Genomic DNA, 19,637 nt, shown 5'->3' with positions numbered 1-19,637 from the left:
AATGAAATGACTGAAATGAACTCTGTTTAACATGCATTCAGCCCTAGATTAGCTATACATGGGTATGAACATATGCAACCTGGGCTTTGCGCTAGCTCTCATAAGTTAAAAATTGATTTCTAGATTTTCTACTGTGTGTTAGGGCTTGAAGAGGCTCTTTAGATGCTCTTTTTTTTTACTTTTCTTATTTTTATTGTAAGAAATGGAATGCCAAATATAATAAGCAGGTCGGTGACATTGTTTGTGGAAACATTTGTGTATACTTAAATCCTTAAAGCAAAATTGAAAACGCAGAAAAGCTATAAGCAAAACACAACTTGACTGCACATGTTTGGTTTTCAAGCTTGAGCCATATCAATGAGCACGCACTGTCAGTAAGCTGAACCAGTGACCATAAATGATAGCTCCAATCACTGTTATTCTTAAGTGACCAAAAAGAAAGTTTTTATTCAGCAAGAGTAGAGCAAATATTGCCAGGCTTGTAGTGTGTGACATCACATGTACAAAGTTATCCATAAGAATTCCCTCGATTGAGGGAATGAAGCGGGGAAAAAATTAAAAATTTATTTGCACCGAAACAAAACTGTTTGGCTGTGAAATCTCTTAGCAAGAACGCTCCAGAGGCTCTACCATTGTCGACAAAATGCATAGAGCTTAAAAAAGCCCCCAGAGTTGCCTTTTTCTAAAACCCTGGAAATCCTAACTGGCCACCAAGTTCCAAGTTGATTCCAATTAAAGGTATGTAATATCTGGAGTAAACTGGGACCGGTATGACCAGTTCGGATTTTCGAAAGTACCGGTCCTGGATACATGCCCTTGATATTGTGTACACACCCAACCTCTCCGTTGTTTTCCATTAGCTCTCAATTTTTTACACTTTCAATTTGGCAGGTATGCAATTCTAGACCATTAGAATGTTAAAGCATTGCATAAATGATTCTTCTTTCAGTACCCCTATGTTCCACCGCACATCACAAAACCAAAAGAACACAAAAGGTTGTACCTTGTTCAACTGCCTGAAAAAGGTAAGCCTTTCTTTTGCTTGCAACTTCTGAGAAGCATGTACTTGTTCAGTACTTGTGTCTAGTATGATTTTGAAAGCCTTCTCATGAGACATTTTAGAGTGGTATGAAAAATAGGCCAGCCTAGGGGAAGGTGGTTATGTGCAAGTTGCATAATCTTTAATATACCTAGCATAATTCTTGACCTCTATTTGCTAGTCTAAGTAATTTGAAAAAAAAAAAAAAAAAAAAAAAAAAAAATTAAAGTAGTTTTTATGTTCAAATGTTTATTTCACTTCAGAATGGAATTTATTGCTGGATATATTTTTTCAACACTGACTCTTGAGCTGTTTAAAAGCAGCAGTTGCTTACTATGAGCAGTGGTACATAGCATTGACAGGAAACAGTCAGTTTTTGATGTTTGACTGTATCATACAAGCCAGAGGCATCAAAATTTTTGAGTTTATAATTTTGTCTGATGGTTAGCTTTTTATTCAGATAACTGCAATAGCCATATCAGTGGACTGCTTTCTGTCACAGAGGAAATGTGTGTTGTCTTCACTACTCCAGACAAGTTTATATAAGCAAACCTATATATAACCTATATATAGTTGTATATAATCCTGTTACGGGTGGTAAACCTCCAAACATTTGACATCCACTTTAAAATGTACAGTGGTTTTCTTATTGCTTTGTGAAAAAAATTATTTTTCTTGAAGAATCACGAAGTAGTTGGTGGGGTTGACTTTGAAAATGGCGTTTGAAGAAGAGTAATCTATCTTTCTGAGTGCACACAGTGCACCAGACAGAATGCACACAATGTAGTGCTTGTACAACTGCAGTGCTGAAATTAAGGGGCACACAGGTCTTTGTGGCCAAAAATATGTCAAAGAACCAGATTTTTGGTCTCATCATTTTTGTGCCTTGCCACGGTGTTGCAGTGGTTGGGCACTCGAGTGCATACCCAAGGATGCGGGATCGAATCCCTACCCCAGCGGTTGCTTTTTGATGGATGCAAAAAGCAAGCTCTCTATTGCAGCTTCTCTCATAGCCTCACTAGATTTGAGATGTTAAACCCTATAAACCAACCTAACCAATCCATTTTGGTAGAAAAATGCTACCTAATTCATAGGTTGTTGTTTTCCAATGTCTGAATCTTCATGCTTGGCCCTTAAATTGAAGTCAAACCGCTGCAAACTTTGGGTCACCCGCTGTTTGAAAAATGTGCGCTCTGCCAGCATCATTTTGATCTCGTTCGAAAGATTGCGATTCAAACTGTTCTGGTATTTCGGTCGGTGAGAATGTAAGCTGTACAGTTGGAAAACAAGGAAACAAAATTGTTAGTGAGACCTGCTGAAGTAGAGGCCTGCACAAATAACACTGCTCCAACTCACATGTTCATGTTTATGCTTCTAGCCACTAAGATAGAAATAGTAGTGGTTGTGTAGCACTAGTACGAGGGCCATCCCAAAATTAAGGTCTTCAGTTCTTTAATAAATCGAAAGATATTTTTATTTTAAGAAATTTACAAATAACATAAAAGGCTGACCATTCTTTTACTTTTTCACATAATCGCCGTTGTGGTCTATGCGCTTTTGCAGACGCTGGGGCAGTTTTTGTATGCCCGTGTCATACCAGCTCGCCGCCATGCCGTTGAGGAAGCGTTTGACCGCATCTTTTACTTCCTCATCACTGGTGAAGCGCCTTCCCGCTTGATGTTCTTTCAGGTGTACATCACTAGTTACCGACTGATTGGGATTACAATTTGATCATGAGATTTTGCCCCATTTGGGCTTCCCTCATTTTTCTTAAAATGAAAATTGTGGGCACTTGGCTGTTTCGGTACATTGATATCTCAGCATCTTGAAAGATGCAGATGTAATTTTTTTTTTGCTAAAGGAAATAAAAGGTGAAGGGATTGCAATGATCACAGCAGAATTCCTCAATCAAGCTTCAGAAATTAACGGTGAAAAGTATTGAATGCTTGGCAGGCACATCTTGAATGTTGATGTTCAAAGCTCAATCTAATTACTGATATGGATAAAATGGAAAAACTACTTGACTCATTGCATTCTTTGCTCTTTAGACTGTGCAGCCATGCTTTAAAAATTCATTTTTACTGAGTCATTTTCCTGCATTAGAGTACTAAACAACTGAGAAAATTGAATAAATTGAAAACTAGCAGAATTAAAGAAAAGGAATGGCATATTTGAAATGAGTGCAAAAAACCAAGAAAGTTGGTATAATTTCGTTATTGTTGGCTTAAAAATAAGGAAAATAGCTTCAAGGCCAGTGTCCTTCCCTTAAAGGGACACTGCAGCACCTTTTGCAAAAATTGGGCTTTTAGCAGAAAGCCATAGCTTTTCATGCTGCGAACGCGAATATCAGATTGAAATTAGGCAGAAGAAAGCAGAAATATCCTTCTTTCAGCAGAAATGCGCAGTCCGTGCAACGGGGCTCACTGCGGGTCGTGCCGCCCGTGATTGGCCAAGACGTCGTGTGACGACATTTTGAAGACCGGGGAAGCTGCCGATGCGGCTCCTTCGCTGCGCTGTGTTGATTGCAGCTCTCTGCGGCTTTGTGAATGTCGTTATGGCATGCCATTTCCACACGAATGACCATTGGGATTTTTACCACACGTATCCATACCAGATACGCCCACAAACGATGCAGCACTTCTGTTGTGGGGAGCGTAGATTTGGCATGAAAACTTGCTTTGGTTACAGTGAGGCATTTTGGAAAGTAGTTATTAGCAGAAACTACATGGCCCTCAGCGAAACCTCAGCCCGCATATTCCTGGGAAGGAAGGGCAGCGAACATTGCCCTAGCCGACTACCTCTGTCTCAGGCCTCTCGCCCCACCCGAAAGGTCATTGTTGTGAAAAATGAACCCAAAGCTTGGTGTACCAAATCCTGCTTTGAATGCCAGTCATGTTACCTTGGGAAAACGAAGAATTTTATAGATAGAGTAAAGCAGTACACAGCTGCCACCAGAAAAATGAACAATAAGCGAAGTGCGGTTGCGGAGCTTTGCAATGCATACGAGGCATTGACGGGGCCATTGTGCTGAAGACCAAGTCAAATGTGCTCAGAATGCTGCTTGAGTCATATGACATTTAGCAGACGTTGGAAGCCTTTCCTTTTTATCGTACTGTCACAATACATGTTTAGTGAATTGACGGCTGACGTATGTTGAAAGCCAAGCTAGCTCCTCCGCACCCTTACCTTCATGAGATAACCTTGTTCCGAAATGTGTTTTCTTACAAGAGTTTCGTCGTTTTTATTTCCAACTTAATGTGCATCCCCACACAAGACAGGACTATGTAAAATGACGAGGCAGCAACGGGTGCAAAATCGCGAGGCCATATATGAACAACTTCGATGATTAATTGCTTGGACGCACCGAAGGAAACCTCGCTGTTTGCGCTCCTTACCTGAATGTGCCTATGCCCTGCTGAGCGGTACACTCCTTATCTTCTAATAATGCTCCCGTAAGGGTTCCACGAACATGTCAGGCACGGGCCGTGCTGGAAAAGATCTCGCAGTCTTCACAACCTATCTTCAACACAGCAGTGGGCTCTTCTTAATCATCTGCTAGTTCGCAAAACGCGTCAGCGCATGCTACTGATGAGTTGTCCATATTCAGCACAGAAGCCGTTGCGCGAAGCTTTTGCGAAAAAAAAAAAAAAAAAAAAAAGCGAATACAACAATGCACTGATGCTGTCTGACCGTTCCATTATGAAACTGCGGTCCATGAACGGATCGCAGATGACTGTCCCGACTGTTTGGTACAAGGAAACAGAAGGAACCGCTTCATGGTTCAGCCATGCCTTTTTGTCAAAGCCTTATAGAAATCGCATTAGGAACAAACTGCATGTAGTCACAGTTATGAAAATAGAATGTTTCCCTTGGTTGGCTTGAATTTATCTCTTCTCAGCAACGCCGCATTGCGCCGCGAGCTTTTAATACAATGGAAGATTACATCGTCGCGTCTAAGCCGTTCGTGCATTCGAACACATGCAGAGCTGTGTTGTATCAGGTGCACAACACTAAGTTGACATGTTTTGTACATCCGCAACGCACGCAAAACGAGGAACAGCGCATGCCGAAAACCTCCTCCGTTGGCTCTGAATGCCTCCGGCTCCTCACGGTGACGTCACGGCGGACAGAGAAGCGAGGTTTCTTCCTCCGCTTTCCACCTCTATAGCAGTCGCACGGGGCTTGAGAAATTTGAATTGCGTGCTTTCAGTCGACAATTGCGCAGGTGTTTTATGCATAATTGAAAAAATAACTTCACAGGCATGATCAACAATCTACTTCAAAAGCCTATAGTATTGGTACAGCCTTTGTCAGAAGTGTAGACCCCGGGGAGTCTGCTTTTGAGCCGTGTAGTGGTGCTGATTTAGCGTTAGTGGAGGTCTTTCCTATTGGAGAGGGTAGAAAAAAAATCTTCTTACTATCAAGAGATTCTGAACACTGGAAAAACATCACAAGCCGCACGAAGTGCATCAGAAGCAGACCCCCTGGGCTCTACATTTTTGACAAAGACTGTACATTTGAATACCGCTGCAGTGTCCCTTTAACAGAAATAATGGACAATGAAAGCTGGGAGGAGGTTAATACTCCCCTACTATGAACAAAGGACCAAAATTGTACCAATATTCACATCTGTCTTGTGCTCTAGATAGTAAAGTCTTCTTTTTTTTTTTCCCCTATACAAAACTGCAACATATCTGTGATCCTGCAATCCTTTCTACAGTAGAACCCCGCAATAACGAAAACCGCAAGTATGAACTTCTCGACGGAACGAAATATTTAAGTAGCCCCGGCCAACGTTCATAAGAATCAATGCATTTCATCTCGACAACGAAACGGTTTCCGACTTCAATCCCGCAACAACTAAGGTTTCTGAAGTAGCAGTCCACACGTTTTTTTCGTGTGTAATCCACAGCAGGAAATTAAATCACTGGAACGCGTTTTAGTACACCAGTTTTAACATTTTTGGCGCTTCCATGCTACCAACAAGCACATTTACGGACGCGGCCATGTTTGTTTACAAGTTGCTGATGAGGACCACTGCGCGCCTGTCATTTGAAAAAAAAAAAAAAAAACCTATTTTTGGCGGGCTGTGATCTGTTGGCAACCAGTTCAAACGGGCACGACCGTGACGATTTATTTATTTTTTTTTGGAGGACAAAATTTGCCTGGAAAGTGCAAAGACAGGCAATAACTTTGTTTTTTAATTTTTTTTATTCTCTTATCTTTAACTTTTGGTTCCGCCGCGCCCGATGGCAGCGGCGACCCGATACATACGACATGACCACCATCACCATCATCATACTGAAAAAAACAAACAAACAAAGGAAGCCTCAGTACCAATCCAATCCAACTTTGGTTAGGGCCCAGCAGGTCACGGATTCGTTGTTTTTGTCTGGCAAGTCAACGTGCAGCGAAGATGCCTCCTCCGATCAAAAAGCGGAATTTTTTTTTATGCTTCAGGAGAAGGCAGAACTCATCGCACAAGCTGCAAAAGGAAGGAAGAAGATGTATATTGCGGAAGAGTTTGGAATTTCGTACAGTTCGCTGTCAACGATACTTAAGTGCAAAGACAGCATCTTGGCTGCCCTGAAGAACGGAGCACGTGCGCAGCACAAGGCTGTGGCAACGGCGACTTTTGAAGATGTAGATAAGGCTGTGTATGCTTGGTTTTTAGAACAGAGAGCCAACAAGGTGCCGCTATCCGGTGCCTTAGTGCAGCAAAAAGCCCTCGGCTTCGCGTGCCTACTAGGGCACGACAATTTTAAGGGAAGTGTCTGTTGGCTGAGCCGTTTTAAGGCAAGGCGTAATATTGTTGCCAAAGTACTTTCCGGTTAATCGGTATTAACTTGGATGCGAGAAACGTATGAAGAGATCGATGCTGAATACAAGCCCTGCGATGTCTACAACGCCAATGAAACTGGCTTGTTCTATGAGATGCTGCCGTCAAAAACGCTGGAATTGAAAGGGCAACGATGCCACGGTGGGAAGCAGAGCAAGAAACATATTATGATTTTGTTGTGCTCCAACACGGATGGCTCCGACAAGCGTCCGCTCCTCGTTGTCGCCCGAAGTAAAAAGCCACGTTGCTTTAAGGGGAGTCGCAGGCTGCCCGTGCAATACACAGCCAACCATAAATCATGGATGACCCACGCCATCTTTGGGAGTTGGCTGGCCGCCTTTGATGGAGACATGCGAAAAGCAAGAAGGTTTGTGTGCCTGTTCTTAGATAACTGCAGTGCACATCACGTGACGACACAGCTCTGACAAACGTCCGGCTGATATTTTTCCCCCCGAACTGTACCTCCGTGATTCAGCCCTTAGACCAAGGTGCGATACGAAGTGTGAACTCTGCATACCAAGGGAGGCTTCTTCAGTGGCTGTTCTTGAACGTCGAGATGAAGTGCCCGTTACAAGTGGATTTGTTCATGGCCGTGGAAGTGGTGGCCGCGGCGTGCACAGTAACAAGACCAACTATTATTCAAAACTTGTTCCAGCACGCGGGTTTCGCTACTGAGCAGCTCGCAATGGCCGCATTCCCAGGGTCCCAGCTGCCAGAAGAAAGGGCTGCACTCGTTAGCGCATGGCAGGAGCTGCGCGGCGTCGACGATACTGTGCCGGAGGCGTTGGACGACTTTCTGTTTGTGGATGAAGACGTAATTGTCCATGAGGAATTTACAGATGACACCATCATCAAGAATGTGTGCAGCATAACTGAGGAGAGCGACGACAAAGGCGGTGACGACCAGTTAGAGAAAAAGGAAGCAAGTCCGCGGGATGTGCTCAATGCTCTCGACACCATACATTCTTTCATTGGTGCTCACGATGATGATATTGCAATGGAAAGCCTGCTCAGTTGCGAGAGCAGGATTTTGACGCTGTAGCAAAGCAAGAAGAGACAAACGTTTATTACAGACTTTTTCAAATGAAGTTGCACTTTCACAGGCTCAGGTTCGTACTTATTCATCTGTACAGTCCCGTTTTTCGTGATAACGAAATTCTCGCGAAAACGAAAAATTTTCTCGCCCCCGGCAATTTCGTTATTGCTGGGTTCAACTAGATAAAATTAAAAATTATAGAAGATATTTAATTTGGCTTCATGACACTATTCATCACCTTATGTTTTTCCTGTTTGTGGAAAAAATTTCTTGCATTGTACAGTAAGCTCTCATTAATTCGGCCTTCAAGGGACCAAAAAAAAGTCTGTATGAGAATGGTGGTTTTTCTAACGGCCTACAACAGATACAATTCGATGGTTGGCTAGCCCCCGCCGCAAGCGGCGTTGACCTACCGTCCCAGCACGGAGCCCTCAAGAAAGTGGCACTCCCCTGATGGGGCTGGGGCAGGTAGGTCACCACGCTTGCGGCGGGGGTTTCGTGAAGTGCTTTGCTTTCTGCACACAGCCGGTGTTCCAAAATCGCAAAGGTCTTCATTGCCCCTTTCGCGTTGCAACGCAGCAGCAGCAGTACCGCCTTGCAAAACAGCCCTGTTGTATTTTGAGCATGCTTCTCCATACAATCAATGCGATGAAGCATTGTGGCGATAAAGCCTGCTGTGCGGGAAAACTGCACATGTCCAGCGCACAGTTTCAGTGATTTTAGCTTACCGGAAACAGTATGTGGGTGCATGCGAGAAACATATACTTGGGCTTTTGGACAGCCTGACACCATTCTATAATTGTGGCAAGCAGCGTTCAAAACGGTGCGACTGGTTCATGCATGCTCCTGATCACAGCCACTGTATGATGTGAAGTTAAGAAAAGCGAAACTGAAACTGCGCAATTTGCTATATTTCGGGCATTTGAATCATCATCCCTCCCACAATGCGTTCAAGTTTGATGACACCATTGCTGCATGCAATTGATGCTCGGGGAAGTTATTTCGGTGTTCACTGGCTGCGCAAACCATACCTTGATGTAGTCGCCCGTCCGAATTAACTAAAGTGAGCCTGTGAATGTGAATTAACGAGTGTCCGACACCATAGACTTGAATGAGCATTGGCCAGAGCAGCGTGCCTAGTTCGAATTAGCCGAATTTCAGATTAAGTGGGGGTCAAATTTATGAGATGTTACTGTAGTATTATCAGTGTGTTAGACATAGTGACATGGAATTGGTCATGGGCACTGTCCACTAGTACCATTTCATCTGTACTCACTCCAGTCAGTGTTTGCTTTAAACATTGCCACTCAGTACCTTTACGTTGCTTTTTTTTTTTTTTAGATTAGAAGAAAAAACAATGGCAAGGATAAGTTGCATACACTCGGGGACAACTTTTTGTGGCTATGTAGGTAAGCTGCGGAGCCGGCCTGTGCCAGTTTACTGCGTAACAGAACCTAATGCCTCCAGAAATTTCATAGGTTGTGCTCTGAAATATTGTACCATTAAGTAATTACAGTCAAACCTGGATATATCGAACTCGAAGGGGATTGCGAAACAGTTCGATATATCGATAATTCGATATACAGAAATCTGCTTGAGATGCCACTTGCGATCTTGAAAAGTAATACTGATTTGTCGCGTAATCAACCCACTCGCATGATGAACCCACACCCCACTTTTGCCCCCCCCCCCCCCCCCCCCCCCCTCCCCCCCGGGAAGTTGGAAGAAAAAAAAGCGTTCGGAGGCGCGTCCCTCCATTTCGACCATCGCATCCACAGCTCATTTATTGGCAGCGCACCAAGATGCTACGCAGAGATGATGTCGCAGCGTGTTTATTTTTTGACTATACTTTTGATAGATCCTGTTGTGGCAGGGAGCAAACATGGCAGGGTGGCCGTGATGACTTGATTGCACAAGCCTGATTCAATTTATCACACCGCGCTTGGGGCGGGCGTAATCCACTATAGTTGCCACGAGGTCATTGGAAAAAGTGATAGCTGCAAATGCCGTTTGAAGTGAATAATGCTTATAGTCAGTGTCATGATCGCACTGACCGCATTTTCATTGATTCATAGATGTAAGAATGGACGACTCGCGCAAAAAAAAAGACCCCCCCCGCGCGCAGCCGCCATAGCTTACTCTGCGTCGCACGTTCAGCATGACAAGTAAGGATGACTCTCGCAAACGAAAAAAAAATTGCAGCTTCTTAATGTCTACAGCCGCCATAGCATACGCTACGCCGCACGTTCAGCACGGTGCCAAAAATGAACGCCTCCTGAAAAAAAAGGAGAAAAGTAAAAGACCTGCCGCTTCTTAGCGTCCGCAGCCGCCGTAGCTTACACGCGTTCAGCACGACGACACGAGACGCACGTCGGCCGCCGCGCACAGAGCGTTCACAACACACTGGAGAAAGCGTCTGCCACAGGCTGGGCTGGCATACATAGTATGTACTGCTGCGAACACAGACCAGAAAAGAGAACACAGACCGGAAGGGGGGAGATAAAGCTCTGCAGCAGAATGGGCACTCCCTTGCGCTTCGCTCTATCGCGTTTTTCCTCTTTCCCTAAGACCAGGGTGGCATTGGTTCCCTGTCGTTTCTTCATGCACATGGCTTGCAAACGTCACGTGCTGGAGCGTGGCAGCGATCACCGCAGATGCACGCGCTTTTGGGGAAAGGGCGCGGCACTGCCGCCTAACTGTGACCTGTCATTCCTTCCGCGCGTGGCTTGAAAACGCCACGCAGCAAAGGGCCGAGGGTGATGCGATAGTCTTTGAGAAAGGCACACCGTCCAATGCGTGGTGCGGAGTTTGATATACCGAACGACTGGTGAAATTGAGTTCGATATATGATGCGGCTTTTATTATGTCAAGATTATAATATACTTGCATGGCATTAGCGAAGAGCATTTTAACATTTGTGAAATAGGTTATCCTCAAGCCAATAGCTGGACCATTCTGATAGTGGACACTTCATAGTTCGCAGCCCTTATGCTGCGTTTTGAGTTTTCTGTTCATTTCCAGACGTATTGCTATTAGACTCGGAACATGGTGTTCTTGTAAGAAAACAACCGGGACATATGTTCCAGGTTTGAGAGTGACATTGTTTCACGTAGTTTGCTCATAAACAAAAAGAATTCCCACAAGTTGATGCTAGACGGTAATTACCAATCCGAAAAGCATTACGCTCTTTTATACCTTGCCAAGTAGCACGAAACCAACAAGCACACTTTAAGGGGAGACGCGGGTCGAAAATTGCCATTATTTTGAAATTTTTCATTTTTTTTTTTGTTTGTTTTCGCCTGTTTTAGCATCTTTCAACATCCTACTTTTATGCAGCAAAATATGAAAGCAAGATTTCTATGAGAAGTTAGTTAAAAACGTGTCTGAATGACTCGCGGTGACTGAAAAAATCGCGAATTCTGCCAAATTTTGGCTATCTTTGAGTGGCCGCCCCACGTAGCAGCGGCGCCGGCTGCCATCGCGGCCATTTGCAAAAAATAGTCCAAGCCTTCTGCTTTCGATGGGCGCGTCTGTGAGTTTCGTATTCTCACGGTAAAATAAAGAAAAAAAGCAGTATTCCCACGTCTTCCGAGCGCCCCCACTGGACACGTGACGAGAACGCGGAACCGCCATTGGCTGGCGCCGTGCGTTGGAGCCAGCAACGCAGTTTCTTTAAAGCCCCTCTATCTTGGAAAGTAGCGAAATTGTAAGATCTTTGCTGCTGTTTCCCTCTCCCGGCGCTTTCCTCCTCGCTCCTCTACTCTTTCCTCTCCAAAGAGAGTGAGGGCGGTTTTTCTGGTTTGTGGTTGGCTGCCGGGCCCCCTCACGTGGCCAACACGTCACCATACGTCATCAGCGCACGCAAAATCTTGTTTTGCGTGTTTTTATTTTCTCACTGCCGCCATTAAACTGCCTCGTCGTGCCGTTCCTGTGGCTTGCGCGTGTGCAGTTTCGTGCGTGCGATGTCGTGCTGCTGCGCGTTTCAGTGTTCAAGTAGAACAGGACGTAGAACAGCAGAACAGAACGACTGCTGCGCTTCGCTGATTACCATCACAGCACCGGCAAGGTTAATTGAGTTGAACTTTCCACAGTCTTGCGCGTCACTGACGAACCCATCACCAGCCTTCATTGAAACGGTAAAAATTGCTGAGAACTTTTTCCGCAATAACAGAGAGGCTCTCCACAAAAATTCAATTAGCACTGCACAACTGCAGGTCCGGATAAAAGATAGCACTTCATTGGTATCTTGCTTCCCAGCCTGCCACGATTTTGTAAAAGAGATTGTGAGTGTGTTTGTGAAAGTACGGATCCAGATCCTTGTCCGAGATGAACCCTTCAAAATATTTCCAGTGACTAGCTAAATGCCGTAGCAAAAGCGTAGGCATGTGGGTCGCTGCAGCTCAGATTCGATGACAGTAAGCATTCGGAATTTCATGTTTTATTAATTTGAAACATTTTTGAAAGTTGTGGTTTGAAAATCTGTATAGAATTATTATTTTGCCTGTCACCTGAATGAATCTGTAAATACTTCAAAATTTCTGATAACTGCCTGCATCTTTTAAAGATTATCTCGTGCATATATGAAGCTTATTATCATTGAAGTTAAAATTGGATTGCAGCGTGTGTGAAAAATGTTAGGACGAAAATTATTTGCTTGCGCTTCGTTTTCATATCTTTCCATTTCGTTAAGCGTTCTCAGCATCTTTCAATTGTCTAACAGTGTTTTTCTGTGCATTTACTTTTATTTGGAAATGTGTGCTTTGAATTAACGTGCCTGGGCCATGTCTTACGACCCTTTTCAAAGCGGCCAGTGCTGTGTCCGTAAAATCAAAGATGCTACTTGGTTCCAATGTGCAACAGTGTTTAGCGCTACATTTCTTCTGTATTTGGAACTGTGTATTTTGTATGCACCACATTTTACGACCTTTAAAGCAAACCAGTATTGTGCCAACAAAATAAGATGCTATTTTGCCTGAGTCACTTGCTGATTAAATAACTTTGCAAAGAAATAAAGGCCACTTTTTGCACCTACACTGCCTCTGATTAGCAGCCGTAGGAACATTGCTTCATTGTTTTCTTACAGATGCAATTTGAAAATGAAAGCATACAACAACCGACGCTTTTGCTTATAGGTTAGCCAGAAGCAATCGATGTCAGAATTCGTTGGCTTGCCGCTCACGCGCAAAGATGCAGAAGATTTCTGAAGGGGGCATTGGCCCTCATTCAGGGTCATCTATCTGCCACCCAACACAGATGACACCATAATTGCCTGCTCAGTTTAATTCCCGTTCTTGATGCTTCAGAGTACCTGAGCGCGATGCTGAGTGCAAACATTTCTTGCCATTTTGAGCGTGTCTTCTCCTTCCTTCTTTGTTTTTGCGAGCAATATGTGCCGCTAAAACCAAACATAACATTTTCAAATCGATTATATATTTACCTGTGCAAAGCAGATTTTAAAGAACGCTTTAAAAGGCAGCACAGTAAGCCCACGCCATTCACTACCATTGACCCTTCCGCGGCGCCCCTCGAGCGCAGGCAGGTTCGGCGTGCCGTGCGCAGCGCTCCCGCCGGTGGGAGAGTGAAATTAGAGAAGAATAGAGGGTTTACAAAAGTAAGTCTGGCAACCATGAGCGGCACGCTGAACCAGCGCTGGCAGCCATATTTTGTTCGCTCCATCCGTTCGCTTTGTTTCGCTTAGTGTCGGTCCGTCAGCGCCCGCCGTTCCGTCCGCGCTTTTCACGTTGTAACCTAGTGTGCTGTGCTTGGACCTCTTTTCTGTCCCTGACGATGTCTGTGAGCTAAGCCAAGAAGCGTATTTTGACAGCCGAGGCGTAGCGGGTACAAACTGCTCTGCGAGTCGTGCATGGGCCCTTCGTCGATCCGCGCAGCGTCATCCGTGGACTTTTGTAATGTGCAGATTTTTTTTTATCTGTGTGCCTTTGCTATTTACTTTAACAACTATGAGAGACGATCGCGAGTTTGCTTGGTTTGCGCATCACCGTCGCTCATCCCACTGCTACCAGTGGGATACTTGTTGGTGAAATGAGTGAGGATGCAATTTGTTTTCAGATTAAAGAATCGTGCGTAATTTGGCATAAGTCGGAATGGCGCTTAGCACTTTCCTGCCTATGCACTCGACGCAGTTATTGGCACGGGTCTCGGAAATAATCGGGGGTTGCGTAAAAAAAAAAGAAAAATGTGTCATGATAATTTCTGCTTCCAGTGAGTGAAGATTGACTGGTGTGCAATAGGCGACGATGAGATAATAAAATATTTGTAATAAATTGACCAATTGATGAAATAAAGCAAGAAAAAAAGAAAGAAATTAGAAATTGGGGGTTTAAAGGTGACAAAATGCTCAGAAGGAAAAACCAGTACTTGGTGATGCTAATGAAGAAAATTTAGAATGTGTAATTCATTAATTGAAATAATTGAATGTGTTCAAAAGTGTCAAATTGCTCAGAATGGAAAGGTGATTGATGCTGACCCTTAGTATTGGTATATAAAAATATAAAACATTAAATAAAATAAAGAAACAAATATTCGAAATATAAAATAAATAAAAGCTAAAAATTCAAAAAGGGAAGAAAGAAAACGTGTGTGCGTGAGAGAGAGAGACGCTATCGTGTCATACCCTTAACGACGGAGCTTAAGTGTCCCCCTAATGTTTTATAACAGTATTATATAATATAACTCTGACTTTATGAACACAGCCAGTTGCACCAAGCACTGACACTTCGGAGTTATGTGAGTGGACTTTTTAAATTTCTTTTCGTTTAAGCCCAGTTCCTCTTCCTCCGAGTTCCTCGAAGCTTCCCATGACAGCACAAATATATCGGGTTAAGGCTTCAAATGTCTGCTATCTGACAGAGGGAATAAACAAGAAATCTGCATGTTTACAAAATCAACTGAATTTCAGGTGGCTGTCAATTAGCGAACGATCGGGTGACTCGACAAAACACGCAAAAGTGAAGCGCGCGCTTTGTTACTTTATCGGCCGCGCTGGCAGGTATGAAGGCACAGAATGCAAACCTGAGCTGCGCGCTCTGGACGCGGACTGGACTTCGCATGCATTATCACGTGATAACATCTTTCGAAACGGGCTGGACGTGAGCATACTACAACACACTAGTGGGATGTCATCTTTTTCCTGCTTTACTAGACGCCGCGGGTTTGGCAGCGGCTTTTGCAGCATGAAACACGCACCTCGGGCGCACTAGACAGCCGTATTGCTCTCTGCAATAAACTACAATTTCGTAAGACTGAAATGTAGTTTCGGTAATCATACCCTTGTCTTAAATCAAATACACAATGGTAAATGCAACCTACGTACAAACGATTTCAAAGACCGTATTTGAACTATAGCGTTTGGTATACATGTTTTGCTCCTTCTCCGTGTCCTCCATCGAAGCATAAGCTTATCCTTCAAGTTAACAAGGCTCCATAGCACGCAAAACAACCTTGCTGTTTTAGGTGATAGCATGTTCTGTGAGCTAGCTCCCAGTCAGAGGGACGTGCAGTAATACTTTACATGATGCAAGAGACACTTGCAAAACCGTGCGCATCTACGACGTTGTGCTTGCTGCAGAAGGGTACGCAGCAACATGCTGGCATCATTCCGAATAGAACTTGGTGCTAGCAGCGACTGCTGTGATGTTAAAAAATGAAACAATCGCTTGTGATCATTCCAATGCACCTTGCGGTGCAAGCACGGGTTCCACGAAGGCGCACGTTGACAGCGTACTCGATGGGAGGCGCGGGCGGACTGAACAAAACATGGCCGTAACGCACAGTTTCTGTACTTTCACTGGATGGCGCTAAATTTTGTAAAGCCTCTATTGAGGAGGAAAGCAGCCGAAGGGAGGAGAGTTTCGCTACTTTCCAGATAGAGGGGCTTTAAGTTTCTTATCCGGCTGCATTTCATCTCGTCTCTGTACCAGCCGGCGTTTCTTTTCTCATCGAAAGTTTCACGCGATGGACGACGAGTAAAAGCGTAACTTTCGTCTCCGCAAGAAACGGACTTGCGCCCATACAGGGGAAAGCGCAAACAGAAGTGAAGGTGTGCAACGAACGCGGCGGGTGCTGCAAGCCCCGTACTCCAGCGGAAAGGCAGCACGCCTTCAAGCGCTGCGACTGCTATGCAATCAAGCAAGTCTGATTTTATCAGCAATGCTTTAGACTTCGTGAGCGCTTCGGAAAAGAAGCTGGCAGTGTTCCAAGATGATGAAGCAGCTGATAGTAGAAGCGGCGCAAGCACCGTTATCTGCGAAGTTGACGCGCTGACCGGACTCATGAGCAGTGCCATGTGCGCGACATGCGGGAAGTGCGAACTCGCTGTTGTAGAGGTCGTCAACAAGCGCAAGGGCCTCGCTCCTCTGCTGGGGCTCAGGTGTGCAAACGGAGTATGCCCGGCAGCAGTTGTTTCTGCTGCTTATTCATCACTTCGCACTGCTACTGCCGCAGCGTGAAGGCTGTGACCCAGAGCAGTGCAATGGTAGCCTCCGAGATAGTTTTGCGATCAATGTGAAAGCAGTGCTTGCTGCGCGTTCGATTGGGGTTTGCCACGATCAGCTGTCAATGTTTTGTGGCATTCTTGGTCTACCGAAACCACTTCACCACAAGACATTCTTCAACATAGCCAAGAAAGTGCACATCATGGTCACCAAAGCAGTCTCCAACAACCTTGCTGAAGTGAGGAGAGTAACTCATATAGAGGACTCGATTCGCAAGAACCGTGAGGGTGAAACGTATGCAGCAGCAGAATTTGTCTTGTGATCTAATGGTCAACATATTGAACTATAGTATCACCAAGCTTCATGGGATTTGAGTCAGAATTTTGGCATTCAACATGCAAATAAACTTTCAATTGCGTTTTTCTCAAATTGGTGTTTTCGCCCATTTTTATAGTTTGTGCGCACAATGTTTCCCTCTTGCACTTGTTGAATCACAATGAAATTTTGCACAGATGCTCCTTGGGGTGCACAGAGTGGGCAAATCTTGTTCTTACAACTAGAGTCATCATATTTTTCTGAGAGTTTCATAACAAAATCTAACACACAATAGAAAATAACACTATTTAAAAAAAATATTTTTTTTCTCGAAAAACAAATGAGCATAAAATTATTTCAGTTAGATTTTCCCACTCTATGGTCTATAATGAACTACCCAGGCTGTTTTAAAATGCTCAGTCATAATAATTAATAAGAAAAATTGTGTGCACAAAAAAGGTGTTAATTATACATTTCATAACTCATAAAAATTTGCATACTATAGATATAAAAAAATTGATTGCATATTTCATAACAGAAGCTCACTTTATACCAGCTGTGAAAATGTCAGCACTCTAACTTCATTATAAAAAAAAAAAAGTTTTTTCGAGGAGTGTCTCCCCTTAAACAGCTAGAAATCATACCTCATTTTGTTTCTCCTCCAGCCTAACGAAGCATCACAAACAATCTGGTTGTAGTTGCAACAGAAGATTAGGAACCGTAGGTAAAAGCACATTCAGTTTTCGAGATCCACTTCTCTCCTTTGGTTTCCAGATTTTTCAAATGAGCAGCAGAGCAAGTATTTGCCCAATCGTTGCAAATACGAGAGAGAGCTGAGTCCTGATATTAAATGTGCAAGATATTCTGACCAAGAGCACAGCTTCACAGCATCAGCCAAAAAAGAGTATTGAGCGAGTTATGCTATGCAGAGCACCCTTCCACAGCAGAGTGCTCGAATGCATCAAATCGAACGCTGCACACAATATTCACTTACTTTTTATCATCCTACAGCCAGCCAACCCTCTCAACAGGAGAGCAGCGGCGATTGTTGTGCCGTTGCTAGGCTCCGTGCCTGCTCCGCCTGCTGGTGGGGCTGCTCGGTTACTTTTGGCAAAGATGATACGTCGTGTCGCTATTGATTTGTAGTGAATTTACACTCAAATAGGCTTTCAGTGGTGTAAAAGACCACATTTATGCATAGTTGGTTGCTTGAAAACTATTTAACGTAAAAGCAGAACTGAAACCGAAACTGTATCTTAGCCAGATACGCACTAACTGCTTTTAGCATCCTCGATCACCCGCACCAGTATGCACTGGGGCACCCTGGTGCGCATCTTCTTTTCTTGATCAACCGCACCAGTGTTTACCTACCATCCTTGATTACTGAAAGTGCACCAGCCCTGCCAAGGTTGTTTTTCGTTGCCCTGTCACGTACCGAGAAAAACGGCGGGTCACAAGGGTGCAGTCCCGGCAAGGACTGCTTGGCACTCTGCTGAGAATACCCAAAGCCGCTTTGCCCTACTCATTATGCTCACGTCTGCACACAGACTGATGCAAGGGGGAAGAGAGTACGGATGGTTGCCACAATCGATGAACAGCTGTCAAGTTCGTCTGGTAGCGAAGATGGCATGATAATCAACCTCACACAGCATAAACATGTGAAGTAAATACGGTGTAAAGTCGACCATTTCGTTGCATGATCAGTTATGAGCAATCTAGCGGAAGCTTGCAGAACCTACAAAAGCAGCTGCCAGAACACCTGGATTTTGCAGAACCCAGGTGTGAACCCTTGGTTTAGAAAGTTGCTGCAATCAGAGGTTATGTCGCTTTCTTCAGTTGTCACTGCCTTGAAACTTTGTTCCTAGTGGAATGAACTTCTTTCCCACCATTAATAAAGCTTTGTTGGTTTATTTATTCACCAACGGTCCGTGTGTATTTCTGTCTAAGTGTGCCATTTCCCTGCTTCTATTGGGAGCTTTTCTTCAAACTGCTTAGCTCACAAGTTTAAAGAGGAGTGCAAGAGTAGTCTTGTTTGTGAGCTTGATCTTTATTGCCTTCTGATTTATGCAAGCTGGATATTATATGGCACGTAGATAATTTATTTTATGGCCTGGCAACTGGAGCACCACACCAATATTTGTTAGAACAGCTTGGGACGTTCACTACAAACCAAACCAAAACGACAGTTCACATTTGAAAGAATTGCATTGTGTGTTGAAAGGGCATCTTTTTTTGTTTTGCACTTTGCCACCTGTGTCTACTCATGCATTGAATTTTCTTTTGTAGCACTGTTTGCTGTCCCCAAAAACTACAAACTGGTGGCTGCACCATTGTTTGAACTCTATGACAATGCCCAGGGATATGGTCCCATCATCTCCAGCCTTCCTCAGGCTCTGAGCAGGTAACTAGTGGCTCTATATTTTCTCTTGTAGTGTGTGACAAGGAACTTTCTGCAGTGTGCACATTATCTGGGACTTTGATTGTAGTGCAAGCTTTCATCATCCTTCCTCTTCATATTTACCTTCATATTTACTGAGCTAGTGCAAAGGGCTCGTTCTGAGTGATAACTGCAGGGACTGATTTGTGCCAAGCAGTGACCATGCCAACCATCCGGCTCAGGCAAAGGTGTGAGGGACTGTGCTTACAACCATTTAGGCTGTGTAGTGGGCAGTGACTGCTGCTGCTACTACAGCATTGTGGCTTGCCTGATTTAATGCACTGTATATAGTATCATATAATATTTTTGTTTCTATCTCTACTTCCAAAATTTCAACTTGGATGGCACAGTCGCAGCAAACTATAGCAACACTCTAGCAGCAATTTGCAGCATTTGGCGAGGATCAAGGATCTGTTGTTGGCTGGCATACCATACTGAGAAGGAATGCTTAATGCTCAAACAGAAGCCATATTGGTTGTAACAGCATTGCAAGTGGTAGAAAAACCATTTTCAATGTT

General features: G+C 44.1%; 1 protein-coding gene across 1 annotated transcript in view; it reads left to right on the top strand.

Moving 5' to 3' along the window:
- Positions 1–19,637, top strand: part of Cpsf5 (cleavage and polyadenylation specificity factor subunit 5) — a 52,468-nt gene that overhangs the window by 30,221 nt on the left and 2,610 nt on the right. Inside the window, exons 5-6 of the mRNA XM_084589715.1 lie at positions 950–1,025; positions 18,969–19,083. Of these exons, the coding sequence (XP_084445841.1) occupies positions 950–1,025; positions 18,969–19,083 (191 nt within the window). The remainder of the gene's footprint in view (positions 1–949; positions 1,026–18,968; positions 19,084–19,637) is intronic.

The sequence above is a fragment of the Amblyomma maculatum genome, chromosome 1, assembly GCF_055883805.1.
Source record: "Amblyomma maculatum isolate TAMU_Amacu chromosome 1, ASM5588380v1, whole genome shotgun sequence".
Lineage (NCBI taxonomy): Eukaryota > Metazoa > Arthropoda > Arachnida > Ixodida > Ixodidae > Amblyomma > Amblyomma maculatum.
This window is presented reverse-complemented; position numbering and strand designations above follow the sequence as displayed.